At 43.5% G+C, this 19419-nt stretch overlaps 1 protein-coding gene across 1 annotated transcript in view; it reads left to right on the top strand.

Annotated features, from left to right (window-relative positions):
- The window catches only part of TOX3 (TOX high mobility group box family member 3), a 204679-nt gene that overhangs the window by 176236 nt on the left and 9024 nt on the right, over positions 1-19419 (top strand). Inside the window, exon 7 of the mRNA XM_078669357.1 lies at positions 8041-8121. Within this exon, the coding sequence (XP_078525483.1) occupies positions 8041-8121 (81 nt within the window). The remainder of the gene's footprint in view (positions 1-8040; positions 8122-19419) is intronic.

Below are 19419 nucleotides of genomic sequence, written 5' to 3'. Positions count from 1 at the left end.
ACAAGTATGTTAAACCGAAAAATATTAAGAAGAACCTCTTCTTTGCTATTAATCAATTATATTATACCCCTGCCAAGATAGCAAAGTTCGCTTCTCTCTCAAACTCCAAATGCCCAAGATGTGACCTTATCCATGCTAATGACCCACACATCTTCTATGAGTGCCCCAGACTCATCGGCTTCTGGAGGGGAGTGGAGGAAGCCTTATCTGGTATTTTCGGAGATAAAATCATCTTAAAAGTGACTATATTACTATTTGGAGATGATGGCACGCTCAGCAAGAAGTTGAGACATACACATAGAGGCTAACTGTTGTACCTGGTTTTAATAGCTCAAAGGGAAATATGCCTGAAGTGGAGAGACGCTTTGCCCCCCAAGTCCCAGGATTAGGTTAACGCTGCCTCTATAATAACTAGATTGGACCAGGGAAATGATAATGATACCTGTCTGAATATCAGGCAGGCCTTTATAGTATGGGGTAGAGGCCTGGGCTTTGTGTAATACCACCAAGCCACCAATAAAGGGGCCGGTCTGGTTCTGGACACTAGACCAAAGCAAATGCAGTAGTCTCGAGCGCACAGGCTAGAAGGCAGAGTCTTACTTGGTGAGAGGAGGGGGAACAAAATCACAAACTATGGCCATCAATGGTTGATTGTATACAAACCATAAATCATTATTATACAGAAAACTAAAAATATGGAACTCCTGAGTGAAATGTCTTATACAGCAGCATGTAGGACATCTTGAGGCAGAAGAAAGTGGTGTAAATCTGACCTGCTCCGAGTGGGGATAAAACGTAAGCAGGCTTACCTGATTGGGCATGCTGCATGAGCTAAAAGTATGGAAGCGGTACTTCAAAATAATGGTGTGTATTTTGAATGTGGCAACTTTCCAAAACTCCCATATTACTCATGGGAGTAAGATCGTGCCGAGGTGCCGCTTGAAATACCTAGAGGAGTTTTTTTTTGTATAATTATCCGATTAAAAAGGAACTCGGTGCTCTAATGTAAATATAACTTGGCGAAATCTATAAGTCCTTTTGACACGGGTGCCGCTCGCCAAGGAGTGTGAACCTGTGTTGCCTGCTGCCCGTTTGGAGCCCCGCTGGACTTTGGGATCTGTGAGGGGGAGAGTTGCTGCCAAAGGAGAACGGGACTGCGAGGTCCGGCAGGCTGTGCGGGACCCATCGAGCACACCTGCCGCCTCTTCCCGTGACTCCGCCCTCTGCCCTGTGCGTTTCTTAACTCCTCGCGGCCCCCGCTTCGCGGGAGCCGCTCGCCAAGGAGTGTGAACCTGTGTTGCCTGCTGCCCGTTTGGAGCCCCGCTGGACTTTGGGATCTGTGAGGGGGAGAGTTGCTGCCAAAGGAGAACGGGACTGCGAGGTCCGGCAGGCTGTGCGGGATCCATCGAGCACACCTGCCGCCTCTTCCCGTGACTCCGCCCCCTCTTCATAGAACGAATAAGACCTAGTGCACTTACGCGGTAGCGGGACACGTGTGCGGGACATATCCCGGGACTAAGCCCGGACTAAGGGCGGACCCTCTGAGACCCTCCGAGAACCGAGGAGACCGGACTGGGCATACCTTCCTGTATACAGGTACTGACTGTTCTTTTATTCAATCTTCGTATCACCATCGTTATTTGCCATACCAACCGATCCCTGTTATTTATATATGGCAACTGTTAATGTTGAGCTGCATGTGCAGGACAAACAGGGTTTGCTGCTCAATGGGACTTTGGACAGTTATTTCTCCAAATCATCGCCTGATATTGCTAGGGAGATTGTGCTGGCGGAGCGGCGGGCAGACCGCCGCCGTTCAGTGGAAAGTATGAAGAATGGGTCCGCTTTACCATCTTTATCTCCTGTGATTGGACCCCCTGCCAATGCTACTGGGATATTAGTCAATGAGTCGATCTCTTTATTAGATAGTATACTCCCGGATGTACATACGGCTGTTCTTTCACCTGAAACCGTATCTAGAGCGGATATGATTGACCCGTCCGCAACATCTACTGGAAGTAGCTTATCGACATTAAAGGGAGACGCTTTGTCACAATTGCATGCAGCCCGCATTAAGGCTAAAAAATTACCAGCTACGGGGAAAATTTATGGTCCCCCTCCGAACAAAAAACGACGGAAAAGGAGGGACCCGTTGCAACCCAAATTGAGCTGTTCTGACTTTGGCAAAAAATTGTCCACAGTTGCCAAGAATCCCTGTGTTGTTCAATCTGACTCTGAGGGGATCCATATCATTTCCGCATCCCCAGCCTTACTGAATACATCTGTAGTTAAAGAGGACAATATGGATACTAATGCGAGAGATGATGTTTACATTGAGAATAAGGGTCCTGTGTCCCTACTTGATATTGAGAATCTGATTAGATCATATTCTGCATCTATTTTGGAGAGGTTAATGGAGGTGGAGTGTAGATTGTCAAAAATTGAGAATGCATTGCCCAAAAACGATCTTGTAGGCCATAAAGGTGTTAGCAACGCAGACAGCCAAGTACTTAATTGTGCACCACAAGTTTTGTTATCTACTGTTCAACCTCCTCCTCCTAGTTCCCCTTATGTTGTACCTATCCCTTTCTCAACTCTATCCGCACCAAAATCTTTGGGGAATACAGTATCAGCTATTGTTCATCACCATGTTGTCCCTAGACCATCTCAAGTAAAAACTGGTGATCAACTGCTGGGTACTGCTGCTAGTAAAACCTGTGTTAATACATCTAAAAGTACTGGCAATACAACTAATTTAGCCTCGACAGACTTAACAAGGGAGGTGAGGGAAACTAGACGCATCTGGGGGAAACCAAAAAGGGTTCCGTTGCCTGAACTTCCACCGGAGGCATTACCCTATGTGGTAGTCCTAACAGGTGTGCCGGCCCTTGAACAAAATAAGAGGGAGGGTTTTTTTCAATTAAAAAACAAGATAAGTCACTGGCTGAGAACACACAGGCCTATTGCAAATTATATCAATGGGGAAATAGTTCATGTTCGACGCCTCGAATGGTTGGGGGGCAGAACCAAAGACATCGAAGGTGACGTAGTGGTTGTTAATTTCAGGGATCCAAATGCTGTCCACTATATATTGAACTGGCAGATGGGCAGCTCTAATAGTACTATAATCCCAAGACCTCTAACGTACTTTTATCCAAGGTCAGTGGTGTTTCCATCTCAGTTTCCCCTTTTACAGGGTCCAACGCAAACTCATCCACTTAATTTTTCAATTGTACAGAATGTTGGGAGTAGTCAATATGCTCAGCACCCCCCGATCCATCAGAGTATGAGAAATATACCTTGTGCCCCTTGCCCTGTAACAATCCCAGATCCCTTGGGATGGAACTTTGTCCCAGTTAGACATCAAAACTCTCAAACCTTTCAAGACAGAAGGATGGATCATCTGAAACCCTTCACACCACTTGAGACGTCAAATCGTTTTGATGTCTTCAGTGGCCTTGACAGTTGCGATTGAAGGTTTCTGAGTGGGGGGGAGGAGGGAGGGGACACAAGGAAACACTGATATGGGAGTTGTAACTGAGTGTAATCTATTGCCAACTGCGGTATCTCGATCTCTGAAAAAAATGTAACATGTAACGTCAATATTCCTGAAGAACAGGTAGAATTAACTCGTATTTTAAGACACTCACCTTCTGAGGGAATATCTTCGGGAATCCAACAAGTGACATATACCGGTGATGAGATGCCAAGGGTTAATACTGTTATGTCTCCTGTACCGGGGACTTCGGTTAAGCTAGTCAGTTGGAATGTAGCTGGGGTTGCCAGCAATTTGAGGGATCCTGACTGGGCCGCATTTATGGAATCCTTTGACTTTTGCTTACTTCAGGAAACATGGGCAGTGGACACTCCTCATAGGGTGGGCTACAAGACTTTTGGTATTGGAGCAATCCCATCTAGGAGTGGTAGGCCGTCTGGGGGTCTCCTGATCTGGGCTAAAATCAATCTAAGGGTTAACATTGAGGTGATAGACACAAACTCTGCAGATATCCTAGCACTAAAAATAACAACCTCCAATGGGAACAAATTATTCCTAATAAATATCTATAATAGGCCAACGCCGTCATCAAAGGAATCCCCGACTGTTTTTAAGTTGGATTGCTTTTTGAGAGGGTTGGATCCTGGGGAGGATTTTGTCATCTTGGCTGGGGATCTGAATTGTAACTACGAACCTGTGTTGGGCATAAGTGAGATTTTTGAGGAGGAAGATCAGGCAAACAAAATCCCCCTCCTCGGGAGCAACAAATCGGTGAAATGTTCCACTCTGGCTCTCCAACTTATCAAAGTATGTACAGAGCATCACCTTAGGGCCTGTAACGGCCGGTTACCGTCTGACACCTTAAAAAAACCAACCTTTAGTAGGAATACATATAGGAGCATCTTGGATTTTGCGATAGTTTCTATCCCTCTTTGGTCGTATCTCATAGATCTTGAAATAATGGAGAGGGCAGAAAGTGATCACTTTCCATTAAACTTGACCCTAAACGTTGCATTATTTAGCGATCCTTCTTCACCACTCTCCCTTGAGGAGGGTGTTGGGGATGGTAATGATATTCATATTAGCAATAACAGGAGATCGCTAAAATGGCCATTTATTTTGGATCATGGTGATATCTTGAGTGAAATATACTCACTTTTTGCTGGGACTTTTGCTACATATCTAAGTCTAACTGCTGAGGAGGAAGCAAAAACTCCCTTTTTGACCATACATCAGGAGTTTTAAAAAAAATTAAAGTTACTGGTAACAAAAATGCCTAAAAAACCCCAGCAGAAGACTCAGAACCTGTCTCATAGCAAGCCCTGGTATGACAGTTCCTGTAGAGAGTCTAAGAGGGAACTGTTAATTGCTATTAAATCCAAGTCGCAATTGGAAGTAAAAAAAGCTAGAAGTAACTATAAAACTGCCCAAAGGACATCGAAAATTGCGCGGGAGGAAGAAAAGTGGGCGGAATTGCTGTCAGCTGCAAGATCACACGACACTGTAGTTTTCTGGAAGTTGATAGCAAATGGGAATAAGGTAGGAAGGGTGGTCAATGACACTTTTCTAGACGAGCAAACCTGGGTAACCCATTTTACTAATTTGTATAGGAAATATGACGACCCTTATACAGCATCCACTGCAACAAGTCCTGAAACTCCAGTAGATCCGCTTGTTTTTACCTTGGGGGAAACAGAGCTGGCCATAAGTCAAGTAAAAACTGGGAAAGCCCCAGGTTTGGATAAAATCCCTGGGGATCTTTACAAGCATGACTTGAAAACATGGGCACCTTATATCAATTACCTATGCAACAAACTATCTTACAGCTTAGAATTTCCTGAAAGCTGGAAAGGAGCTGAAATTGTTTTAATATATAAAAAAGGAGACAGGAAGGATCCCTGTAATTATCGCCCAATAAGCTTAATGGACATCCTTCAGAAAATATACTCACGCCATATTTTAGTACGAGTGAGTAACTGGTTGGATGAAAATTAATTTTTGACTAAATTTCAAGCCGGGTTCAGAACTAAAGTCAGCACTATAGATCAGTGCTTCAGATTCTGCTGCCTCTATTGGAAGTACGTAAAGATAAAGAAGGCCCACTTATATGTTGCCTTTGTTGATTTAAGGGCAGCATTTGATCTGGTCCCACGTGATCTTCTGTGGAAGACGCTGAGTGCAGCGGGTATGCCAAACAATATAGTAGCTCAAATTATAAAACTACATGATGGGAACTTCGCGAGAATTAGATGGGGACAAAATGGCGAATTATCACGGAAAATTCCAATTGAACGTGGAGTTCGCCACGGATGTGTTTTGGCCCCCACGCTCTTTTCCATTTTTGTGAACGATATTCCCTCATACTTAGAAAGATGTAAAAATTATGCACCTAAATTGAATGGCGAAAGGGTAGCATCTCTATTGTTTGCTGACGATACTATTCTGATATCCCAAACAAAAAACGGCTTGCAGACTTTATTGAATACTTTTAACGATTATTGTAGTCAAAAGGGGCTAGAGATTAACGTAAAGAAAACGAAATACATGGCCCTTAATCCAACCAAACCAGACAAGGGTTGCCTAACTTTAAAAGGGTCAAAGTTGGAATCAGTGCCTCACTTTTCTTACTTAGGGGTGACACTAGATTGCAACTTTACCTGGAAAGCACAATTGGAAAAAAGCAAATTGTTATTTGCTCAGAACGTCAAACCAATACTCAGAGAGCAAAGCTTAAGCACCAGTAAAGCGGTGCGTCCAGTTATGGAACTTTTTAAATTTAAGGTTCAATCATCGGTGCTATATGGTGCTGAATTGTGGGGGCCAGGGTCCAAGGAGACATTTAGTATCCACAATAACAACTTTATGCGAAGCTTGGTAAGGGTTCCGAGAGGAACCCCATTAGTACCCCTGCAATTGGACCTCGATTTTAAAAGAACAGATCATCACGTTCTTCTTAGACCGCTTATGCTCTGGGTAAGATTGTGGCACGTTTCTGAGCTTCAAGCATATAGAGAAGGGCTGATAGAGATCATGGCGTTGGACAGTAACAAAAAAATCCCTTGGCTTACACACGTTAGGACTTGGCTTAACATCATAGGCCTGAAACATTTTTGGGTGCATCCCGAGTTGTTACCATCTAATCCCAAATTAGTCCTGAAAAAAGCTTTCTGGTCCTATGTAGCAAATATGACTGTAAACATCAGTACTAGTGGCTCATTAGTCTCAACATTTTTAAGTTTTAAGGACGAACCCTTATATGAGTCCTTTATGGACGAAATAGAGCCCCCACTTGCCAAAACACTATTTCTAAAGTTTAGATATGGTAATCTTTTATTAAAATCAACTTTGGCACGTTGGGCAAGGAACCGTGATCCATCGGCCGAGGTATTGGACGAAGCCTGCTCACTTTGTGAAAACAACCAAATAGAGAATGAGCAGCACATTCTTTTCTTCTGTCCTATCTATGCCCATGAAAGAAAAAGATGGATTAAACCGATATGCCTTCTATTAGGCTTGAGGTCCTGCCATCAGGCTCTGAGAATTTTGACTACCAACACTACACAACAGATAATATTCAGTGTCAGTAGATTTCTACTTTCTATTTGCTACCGTAGGAAAAAAATGGGCCATCAGCTGTGAATCGAATTTTTTTATAACTTTGGTCCTGATTTATGGAACTGAAATTGTTCATATTAGCACTAATAGCACTACACAATCGAATTTGCTTATATAACTATTGGTGTCCTCCTGTCTCATATGATTTTTATTGTCATGCTCCAAGTATTTTCCAATATGTGTTGCACAGTTATATAGAATGTTTTTTATCTTTTTAGTGATTATGTATTTATATTAAATTGTAATGTTTAACCTGTTCTTTTATGGCGTAATGCCGAAATAAAGATTTGAAAGACACTGATTTAGCCTTCTATTTGTCCAAAGCGTCGAGGGCACTGGACACCAAATCAGCCTTTCATTTTTCCAAAGCGTGGAGGCATTGGATAAAACCCTCCAAAAGTAATAAATCAGGTAGAGAACAATTTGAATGATTTGAGGGATGCCAGCAACTCGCCGAATGAGATGGATTTAACAATATTTTAGATCAATTGTTAAGAGTTACTCTAGGGTGCTGTTAATAAAAATGAACATTCTTCCAAAAAGCCTTAGAGACTTTGTAATATTTAGAGCTATTCACCTTATTTTATTTAAGCCAGTCACAAGCCATTGCGTGTACCTGCCAATTCACACCAGCAGTTTGATTATTAGCAGTGATGTCCCAAGAAGGCCCCGCAGGGGTATGGCCAAGTGATATTTTCAACCTGCCACATAATATGAATTGCATACACTAAAATTAATTCACCTAGTAATGAGTTATAATGAAAATCTGTCTCAGAACTTGTCCACCCGGGCCGAAGTTGAATACGCCTTCTCCAGAGGGACACTGCACTCTTCCAATTATTACTATAGCAAATTATTTAAAAATGTTTGACTGTTTGAGAAGTACACTACACTCTTGTTATATTATTCTATTCATTTTTTTTTAACAGGTTTACAAAAGAAAAACTGAAGCTGCCAAAAAAGAATACCTGAAAGCATTAGCTGCATATAGAGCAAGCCTCGTTTCTAAGGTATGTATGAAGTTTGTCTTAGCTGAGCAAAATCGGTTTACTTTTTTTCCCCTCACTTGCCAGCAGTAATCTAACCATTTCCTGCATTAGCCTAGTTACTGGTTGTTGATTTATCATAACTAAAACACCATACTAAATGCATACTCAGCCTTCAACAGCATTACGTTTCCTGACACAAATAGTCAATTCTTGTCAAATTTAAAGAGTTAAAGAACGAGGTATTTTGAAGTTGTGTTGTGAAATAACCTTTAAAACATGAAAATATGCCAAATGAATCATATAAAATGGCAATGCACTTAAAATCTACTGTTAAGTTTTTTGTGGCATTACACAGGAATTCTAAAAATACCAAGCAATGCAGTTAAATATTATAAGCATTGCCAGGTTTGTCTGAAAATTGCCTCTGTGTTTATTCTAGTAATAATCGCAGACTAAAAGTTTGCTTGTTCTTTCACCTTCTGTAGAAGCATTTTGAGTGTTTACAATTCAAATGTGCAGTGCAACCAGCCTTTTATACATAGATAATATAAACTATTACTTTGATCCTTCTCCTGTTCATCTGGAAACTTTAAAACACTTCTGTGACTGTGGGTATAAGCCAGTTGATGTCAAGTACAATGCTAGATAGAGCTTAAATATGACCACTGCATATTTCAAATATAACTTGTTTTCTCGCTTAGCACTTAGATACCACACATCTGGCGAGGTTAAGTACTGTAAATAACAGACGTTTCTAACCCACTGCATATTTTGAATGTAAAATGCATTTACATGCTATGAGCCATTCTATTGAGAATGCAAACTAGAATGTCTGAGAATTGCCCATTTCAAAAACAACAAAAATGAATGCATAATTTTCTTGTCAAGGTTAAGAAAACAGTCACAACACGCTTATTGAACAACCTTAATATCCTGGAATTTGCTTGTCACTTTTCTCCCGCAGTTGTTTAACTTGCGACCAACAAGCCTTGGTACAGCAGAAAGTCGTAACTTTGACATCCGGTAGCCCAGGGCAACGCGGTAGCTGCCTGTAACTTTGTGGAACAACCTTAATATCCTGGAATTTGCTTGTCACTTTTCTCCCGCAGTTGTTTAACTTGCGACCAACAAGCCTTGGTACAGCAGAAAGTCGTAACTTTGATATCTGGTAGCCCAGGGCAACGCGGCAGCTGCCTGTAACTTTGTGGAAAGCAGGGCTACAGTTTCCACAATATGCTAGACCATCTGTATTTGGGCGATTCCCTCGGAGTGCCGAGGACCAGTAATTATTTGGATCCAGAGCATTGTTATACCTGCAGCTTGTAGGGGATTAGTTTACTAGTCCAGGGGCAGGCTGAGGGTGCTTCAGGCTTTCACATTGGTCCCTCTGGGGGAACCAAGAAATAGCCTAGGATGAGTCTCGATCAGGCATTTCCAAGAGCATGGTCACAGGTGCAAGATATCTCTCTTTTGCTTTGGTCAAACCTTGTTGTTGCTGATGCGAAGCTCTTCTTCTGTCCTCTTTGCAGGTTAAGTACTAAGGTTCTGGTGTCAAGGGGTCCCTTAAATCCCAGATTTAGGGGAGTTATGGATGCGGAAGCTAATAGTAAATGGTCAGCAAGTCCCTGCAGCTAGTCCATCCCTGAGGTGACCACAGCCTGGGCTGTGTGTCACCTTTTCTATTCAGAACCCTCTATTCTGCCACTCCTAAAGATGACAGAAATAAAATTTTAGTCTGCAGACCAGGGCGCTCACCCTGAAGATGTGACTAGACTTCTGGGGTTGTACTTCTCCTTGCATAAGTCATTTCCTGCCTGTTCAGGTGCAAATGTGCCTGATGCACATCAGAGGCGGTACAGCCTTTGAAGCTCACCGACTTGAGGTACCACTACACTAGTCTGCTTGGGAGGAGGGAGGTGTGAACTCCTTCCTACCTAAGACTTTATTCCTGACTCCTAGAAGTGATCACACTGCCTGGCAAGTGATCAAAATCCTGTCTTGGTGGCATAAATGCATGAAGCGTGGGCTGAACGCACAGAGAAGCTGTGGCTACCAGATGGGCAACTTATAAGTTAGCTACCTGGGTGTATGCCACATCGCCTAGGGCACAAGATCTGTGTCGGGGATGTCAAAGCCCATTGTTTGATACCAAACATGATATATTTCGGTGGTACCATAATGGAGCTACCAACCTCGAGAATGCCCGGTTGTCAGCCCATGTCATCCTATGTACAAAGGAGATGGTCCAAGTTTGAATGATTATTGAACAATTATTTCAAAACTGTATTCAACCATACATATGTTCACCACATGTTATATACCATCATTCATAATTCATTGCCTAGATAGAAATAGTAGATTGCAAAAGTTAATTCTCAAAGTTCAAAGTCCAGTTGTATTTCTTTTGTCTGAATCACAATTACTTAATCATATCAAAAGATGACTTTTCGTAATCAAAGTTACACACATAGTTTTCAAAACATTACTTGAGTAGTGCTCTCAGTGAAAACGGTGAGAAGAAAGGAATAGGCGTGGTAGGGTATGTGAGGGACTGGGTAAAGGTGGTGTGACATCAAATAGTATCACAGTAAAATCAGTAGACCGTTACATTCTAGCTTGTATACATGTTCCCTAGTCACATCATACATAGGCTAGGCAATCCAAATCATTAGATCCTATGGTGTGTCTGGTTGGTGTAGTCTACGCTTCGACCCCGTAAATGGTTGCAGGTTAGTAGTGCCTCGTGTTGGGGTCTTCTTCAGGACAAAGTGATGTGGGAGCACATTTGTAGGGACGGTCTGTATCTCAACCGTCTATTCATGGGCCATCTTGGGCTCCTCAAGATTTGGGGTGGAGCTCGATCATTCGAGCATCCGGTTACCCTCCTCAGGCTGGTGGTGGAACAGGTTGGTATCCGTAGATTACCTTCTATCGGTGGTCCGCACCTTAGACCATGCTGATTTGTGCCTCATTGCTTCTGAGGTCGGGGGGGAGGTCAGAGATTCTGCAAAGTTCTGTGAGCGGTAGAAGTTCAGCATGTTGCATTGCTAGCTCTGATTTGTAGCCACGGGAGTTTGTTCTGCATTGTAAAGCAGCATGAACATTAACACGCCAGAGGGCTCTGCTTCATTATACCACTCAAATAGATTTCCTACTAGAGTGGCAGCATTCTTAATTTGAACGGTAGTAACCTGCCACAACTGTCCACATTGAGAAATCATTAGGGATTCATCCTAGCTCTCAATTTATCTCACTCGCCTCCTTAACCTTGGCACATTGCATGCTAGAAAGCTAGAGTTTTTCTAGAACTCCACACTCCAGGCGAAGCGTGGAGTGGTCAAAACTCAACAAACTCTGCAGGCACAGCAGAGTTTAGCGCCCACCTCTACAACACACTTTGTATAATTTAGCTGGGTCATCCTGAAAGTGCTCCTAAAAACAACTGTGGTGGGCTTACTTTTTTGTTTGGGGAGCAAAGCTAATCCGGTTCAACAAGGAAAAAGGGTAAATTTGCCTTTTCGGAAATTCCGGAGGTAATTTTGGTCCGCTCTAGATCCAGTAGCCAGCTGGATCTCCTTCAAATAGCATTAGAATCAGTTTGGAGATACTCCACTTTTTGCAACTTATACTTGTTATTAGGCCAAATAATTGATTCAGTTAAATTCATAAAGTAGAACTACCCTGTAGTCCCATTTAGTCACCTCACAGATAAATCAGGTAATGACAGTATTATGAGAAAGTAAAAATAACTTGACAGATATGGCCTTCTTAAACTAGTATAAAAGTCTCTTTAGGATGGGTGCAGCTAGAAACACCACTTGCCATTTTGTAAAAGTTACTAGGATTTAGAGTACTTTATTTAGATTTCATTAAACACAAATTATACAAACCTTGGTAAAGAATGAAAATCATTGTTTCACACACCACATTTTGGAGTGAAAAAATTATTCTAATTGTAACAAAACTGGCAAAGGCACTATAATTCCATAAAAAGCTAAAGCACCTAAGTAATTTAGACTGTTGTAAAATATTCTTGAAAAAAAGAGAAAATCTTTCTCTACACCACTGACCCCTACTTTGGTGATGACTCAAAGAACTTTAGAATATTAGTTATAGAAATCTACACTAAATTAGTTATCCATCTCTTCTTAAGTTGAAAGAACAGATCCCATGTATACATGAGAATGTAACCGGCATATACCACAATCCACAACCATAAATCAAGACCAGAAGAAACTGATCCTATTTAACTATGCACAAGGATCACTCACAGATTATCAGCTACCAGGCTTTGAAGAATTTAGCTCCTACCCTAGGATGAATCTGCACTCCGGAAATTTCTGAACCCATCACTGCAAACTGGAACACTGCTTGCCTCCCCTAAGAGTACTTGTTACACTGATTTTTATAAAATAGTAGGCTAATCTGTTTGCTATGTCTAATTGGAAGTCTTTCTCAAAATTACATCTATTTGTTCATTGCATTATTAGGCATTTATAGAAGGTCACATATTTTCCATACTTGGTAAATGGCCTTTGCCTGCTGAAACTGACTAAGGCACTTCTTTCAGAAGCTATTGAGTCCATTGGTACACCTCCCACTCAGTTCACTACTCTTGTAGTTCCCTTTAGGCTTCCAAATGGATTTTTTTCTTCCCTCTCTTTCTTAGCATGTGGTTGCTACCCTACGTGAGAGTGGTTAATTTATTTGGTATTGGGTTCTTCAGATACCATGATAATTGTAATTGTAATTGAAAAAGCTTTATTCGAGTTATACACTCATAAAAGCACACATATAAAATTACACATTTAAAAAACTCTAAACATACATTAACACTTGTTTCCAGATTAAAATACACAGTATAAACACATAAAATATTCACACAAAAGTTAATATAAGCTTTCTCATAGGGTACATGAGCTAAATGCAAGTTAAAAAACCGAATCTCCCACAATGTGGACCATAAGCAAAGTTTAGACAATCAAAAGTTATTACGTGCATTTAGCAGCATATTTATAGCTAAAATTCATAATTATCTCCCTCCAAATAATTAGCATTGCAATTCATACAAGCATGTAAGCAAGAAAACAAGATTCAAAGACTAGATAGGGATAGGAACCTACGCCTTATGGACCATGCCCACCCCAGGTATTTTGCCGTTCCTATTACTATGGGCAATTCGGTCGAGGAACAAATAATTCTCAGCCCCTCGACACCACTTACGACACCAAGGTTCCTACAAACAGGTGCCAGCCACACCTTTCTTGGTTTCAGATAGGCCTCACACAAGAATAGAAAATGTGCTATACTTTCATTGGGGGCGCCACAAATCGGGCAACACGAACTACTATTAGATCCCCAGTTAGACGTCAATGACCGCAGGGGGAGTGAACCTGCCCTTAGCTGGAAAAACAATTTCCTGTCTAGTGGAACAGTTAAAGTATCCCAATATAGTTCTAGTACAGGTATTGTTTTAATTTCCATGAACCTACCCGCCATAGATTCTGGGGTCGCACTCCTCCAAAACTTCTGGTCAATATGATCCCAATATATAGCTTTTATAGTTGTTTTGCTAGGGAATACTTCCCCAGAGGGATTTTCCCACAGTTGGGATAGACCAAGCTCGGCAAGCACGTCCCTGAGCTTCTTTAGCCATGTAATTTTGTGGAAAACATCTGATTTTACTAGGGCAGAAAACCCCTCGGCATAGTGTCTAATTTCTGGGGTTGTCCACAACCGTCTCCAATAAAGGATAGGCCTTAAGCGGGCGCGATCACTGAGCGATCTTCTTCCTAAATCCAGGCCTAGTGGTATTAGCGGGGTACTTTGGGGAAGACTAGTTATCCCTCTCAAGAACCTGTTCTCTGATCTTTGGAGCGTATCAAACCTCTCAAAGCCCCAGACTTCAGCTCCATAAAGGGCTGCGCCTAAGGCTTTGGCGTCGTATACCATGAGAACAGGTTTAATCGGCCTGGTTTTAGATTTGGCTTGTTCCACTCGAAGCGCTCCCGAAATCTGCTGATGTTTCAAAACTGCCTTCTCAATATGTCTTGTCCACCCAAGTTTACTTGATATCTCCACCCCTAGGTAAGTAAAAACATTTACTACCTCTAGTCTAATACTGTTCAGAGATACTCTGGGTTGGACGTGACGCTTTTGCCCAAAGACCATCAGCTTAGTTTTGTTTACATTGACTTCAAGACCCCGTTCTTTACAAAACATATCGAATATATTCAAGGCTCGCTGGAGTCCTACCGGGGTTTTGGACACAATCAGGGTATCGTCGGCGAACATCAGGATCGGAACCCTGATGCCCGCCAGCGATGGTGCGTCTACCCTCGCATCCAACATCCTATCGACAATACCATTGATGAACAAGGAGAACAACAAGGGTGCCATGGCACAACCCTGGCGTACCCCCCGCTCAACAGGGAAATTGATGGAAGATTCCCCGTTCCTTCCCCACTGGACTTTAGCAAAGTTACTTTCGTGGAGACGCATTATTAATGTGAGTAGTTCGAGTGGAACCCCTATGTTACTCAAGACACCCCACAGCTTGCTCCTGGGCACCAAATCGAAGGCAGCCCTCAGATCTACAAATGCTACATAAAGGCTGCCTTCACCAAGGAGTACAGTCCCCCACCGTAGCATAGTGAAACGAAAGATCTGGTCGACCGTGCTGGTTGCACGTCTAAATCCTGCCTGGTAGGGGGATAAGGCATTGTTATCATCTACCCAAGACATAAGTTTGTCGACCACCATCTTGCCCACCACTTTCTGGATAGTGGCCAGCAGACTTATGGGTCTATAATTTGCCGGTAGCGACCGATCGCCTTTCTTAAAGATCGGAATTATAATTGCCCCCTTCCAGACATCCGGGATTTTTGCCCCTTTTGCAAGGGCATTTCCGAGCACAGTCGCATATTTTGCCCACCGAACCTTATCGTGCTTAAAAATGTCTGAGGGAATTCCATCCAGCCCTGGAGCTTTCCCCCCCCGCAGTAATGAAATTACGAGTTCTGCATCTTTAGATGAGAATAGGTCTCCCTTGGAAAATACCACAGGGATTGGTTCAATGTCCATTATATCCCTATTCTCCGCATACTGGGGTTGGAAATACTCAACCCATGAGGATTCGTTAACATTATTATCGGGGTTGTTTGGCGTACCACCTCTGCCCCACTTCATAATTTTCCAAAAGAGTCTTGAGTCCTTTTGCCCAGAGGCCTCAAGTAACTCCTCCCAATATTCCTCGTCCCACAGCTTCTTAGCCTTACGAATATTCTCCTTATATTGTTTCCTAGCAGTACTAATCAAAGCCTTGTCCCTGCTTTTGATTGCCCTGCCCAACTCCAACCTGGTTGCCCTGCACTGCTTATTAAACCACCTTACCAATTTGATAGGTGGATTTCTATTTGCCTTAACAGATTTGATAAAATACGGTTTTATCAAAAGAAAGAATGCGTCGTGGATGTCTGCTATTAAGGAGGAACCCGGTATTACAGGGTATACTGATTCCATGGCTGTAATAGCATTATCCACCTCCAGCTTAATGTGCTCTATAGTGGCTAAATTGGCCAACACATTTGGCCATTTCACCCTTCTTGAATCGTTTGCTATAACAGGTACAATTTCACTACCTGACACTAGGTCAACGGGTGCAGCCCTCCACCATGAGTGGGTAACACTGAGTGGGTTATGGTCACTTTCTATTCTCGCCACTATCTCCATATCACCCAGGCCACACCATAGCTCAAGACTACAAATGACATAGTCGATCCTACTCTTACTATGCCCATTGTCGAAAGAGCAATTTCCTCCTAGGTCACTTTTTGTCCTGCCATTAAGGGCCCTCAAGCCATATTCCAGACATAACGAATTCAACAGTAGTACATCCTTGGTCCAGCGCTTCACTGGTGGTAGATTTAGGGTTGGTACGCCCCATAAGGCATCCTCCTCTTGACCTATAGGATGTTCAGTATTTTCCAAAGGCTCGAAAGTCCTATTCAGGTCGCCTGCCACAACCACTCTATTACCAAGAGAGTTGGATTCAAGGGAGGTTAATAGAACATCGAGGGTGGGGGAATTCCCAGCACTTATCCCCCTAGCGTAAATGTTATAAATATCTATTACACCACCCTGTCCTAATGTAAACCTCAGTAGTTGTATATCCTTGCAGCCTAGATCAATAACTTTTATTTTAACTTGGGAATTCTGCTTGACCCAGGCTGTTAAGCCTCCCGAAGGCCTTCCCCTAGGACCCCGAGTTGCTGGTATACAGAAATTTAAATAACCTGGCAGGTAGATTGGATCACAAGCCCATGTTTCCTGAAATAGGCACATTTCAAACCCATTAACAAAATCTAACCAATCTTGAGACAACAATCTGGAGGCCAAACCTGCTATGTTCCATGAAAAGAACCTCCCCACAGTATCGTCATTGCCTGTCCCCCTTTCGGTAACTACCATAACCGGAGAATTAGTCAAGAACTCACAGTCACCGCCCTCTCCCATAGCAATATTTACACAGTTGGCCACATTGACGTCGTTTGTACCTAAACAAAAATACGGACCAGAATCACCTCCCCAACCGCCCTGACAGTCCCTATTACCCCCCCTCATACTTCCACAATCCTTATCTGGGACCTCTTCTACTAAATTATACATTGCATCCCCCTTGGATAACAAAATTGACTCCACAATAATTTCCCTGTCCATTTGGACAACTGAGTCAAAGAGTTCAACTAAATTCTGTCAGCATCCCCATCTCATGTACCCTGCACCACCCTCAAAGTTATAAACCTGGTTATAACCATCATGTGGACGCGAGAAAGGAGCCGGGAAAGAGCCAGCCTCTCCCCAAGGAGGCAGACTAGTTCTCAGTGACTCATTCCCCCCCGGATAAGATGACAAAGATCTAGGGTAGAAAAAGGTCAAATCCACAACGCCAATCCCACCAATGCTAATATTCCATCCAGGTTTCGTAATTAACCCTACTACCCTTGGGTCTTGAAAGTTAATTATGATACACTCACCCCCCTGCTTTTTCAGAGTGTTCCCAATCCAATTGACCCTTCTAACCCCAATGATCAGGCCGTCCACGTCTCCTGGCAGGGGTCTATTGACCCGCAGCCAATGCATGGCTTTATTTTTTAACATGTCATATGTTTCCCTTTGGCCATCCGGTAGGGGTGGGACGTTAGTGAGAATGGCCACATATGGATAAGAATCAGGGGTAAGTTGAACCGGGGGAATCCGAATTAAAGGTTTATTAACATGTGGTTTTGGTGGGCAGCGTTCTGGGGCAACAAGACTCAAGGGAGCACTATTTCCCACAACCATACTAACATTATTTCCACCGGCTGCGGGGTTACCATTCCTTACATAACCGCCCCTGTTTGCTGTCTGAGAGACAGGCGGCCCATTTAATCCATCAAGATTCTTACCTAGATTTTTATCTGTATCTATCAGTGTACTCTGGTCACGGTCTGTAGTAGGTGGTAAAAGTGAACTCTTTTTGTTAGCCGCGGGGGCATCCTTAGTACTATTGGCCGTTGCGCTAATACAGCTGGTGTTAATTCGCCCAGAGCAACTATTGTGTACAGGAGGTAGGGGTACTGCTATATTTTTTTTGTTCTGTCCCTGTTTCTGCTGAATAGGTGCCCCACTCACAATTGGGGGAATCACTTCGGCCACCGTGACACCTAAATCCTGATCGGCTAGCTTATTTTTTAACCCATTATCTCCCAATTTATTGTGGGACTTAATTAGTGATTTTACTGAAAAAAAATTATCTAAACTAGCCTGCTCGAGATGATCTAATTGTTTTGCTAACTTCTCAAGTCTAGTCTCGAGGGGATTTAAGAGGGAGCGTATTAGTTTTTCCAGATCCAATAGATATTCCGGATGGAGCCTCACTTGCCCAGGGGCTGCTATGGTAATGGGGTTTATTTCTATTACTGATGATTCCGGAATCATTGGGTTTTCTGCGTCTATTAGAACAACCAATTCCTCCCCCATTGTTACCCCACTAAGATTTTCTGGTGGGACATTAGTTATAGGTGTTTTAGTGGCCAGCTTCCTGACCTTCCTGGCTGGATTGGGGACTAAGGATTTTTTTATGGTTGTGGCCCTCTTCCTCTTTGCGCATATTTTGGGTTTAATAGCCTGTGCTTGAACACCTGCCTTTGGTATGGCGTTTTGCCCTCTTCGTGCTATATTAGCACCCTTTAAATGCTCTGATGATAAGGTGGTAACCACTTTGTCTACAGGAGAGGAACCCAGTGGCTCATTAGATACAGATATATCATACAGTGTATCTTGTGAGAGTGGCAGTACTGTAGAAGATAACGGTGTGACCAATGCAGGGAAACTTTGACCTATGTGTTTTTCAAGGGGATTTTTCTCGATAACCTTCGCCCGGCGCGTCTTTCCGCCAGGGCAATCTCCCTATCGATATCTTGGGGCAGACGTTTGAAATACGAGTCTAAGGGCCCCATGACCGCCGTATCAGCCTCTCCCATGGAGGTCTGTAAGGCCGAAGTATTTAAGGTATTCGCCATAGTGCACACCCCCCAGCTATCCTCAAGTGATTAAATAATCCTAGTGAACACTAGACAAATTTATTATACCCAAACACGAGTCTATAGTTGTTAAGGGGGTGGCCCTGCCCGGCCTCCAGCGGCCCCGGACGGCCACAGACGGTCCCGCCCTTGTCCCGGGCTTCTCCCGCGCGCTCTCCCGCGCTGCGGGAGTGTGGTTGGTTAATATAGGAATTGCACACAAAAGGTGGAAGGGGTGGGAGGGGTCGGGGAGAGCGGCCCAGGTGATGCTGCTCCGGGCTGGCGCTCACTCCTGGGAAATGAAGTCCCTCAGGGAGCAGGCGCGCTCGCTCGCAGCCCCGTTACAAACTTCCCTCAGCTGTCCCTTTTAAAGTCCAGGCGGCAACACGAAGACTCCAACGATGCGGGACCCGCGGAGCGGGTTCCGCGAGAGGTGGGCAGAAAGGCTGGAAGGCTGGTAGGCTGCAGAGTAGTCAGTCCCAAGCAGTAGGCAAAATGCTAATAATACAAAAAGGCGTCCCGCTCTCAGTCCCAGCGAATGCTGTTTAAGAGTGCTCGGTGGAAGGGTGGGAGGGGTCGGGGAGAGCGGCCCAGGTGATGCTGCTCCGGGCTGGCGCTCACTCCTGGGAAATGAAGTCCCTCAGGGAGCAGGCGCGCTCGCTCGCAGCCCCGTTACAAACTTCCCTCAGCTGTCCCTTTTAAAGTCCAGGCGGCAACACGAAGACTCCAACGATGCGGGACCCGCGGAGCGGGTTCC

Source organism: Lissotriton helveticus, chromosome 12 (assembly GCF_964261635.1).
Source record: "Lissotriton helveticus chromosome 12, aLisHel1.1, whole genome shotgun sequence".
Classification (NCBI taxonomy): domain Eukaryota; kingdom Metazoa; phylum Chordata; class Amphibia; order Caudata; family Salamandridae; genus Lissotriton; species Lissotriton helveticus.
The sequence above is the reverse complement of the archived record's forward strand: the minus strand, read 5'-3'. Positions and strand labels throughout refer to the sequence as shown.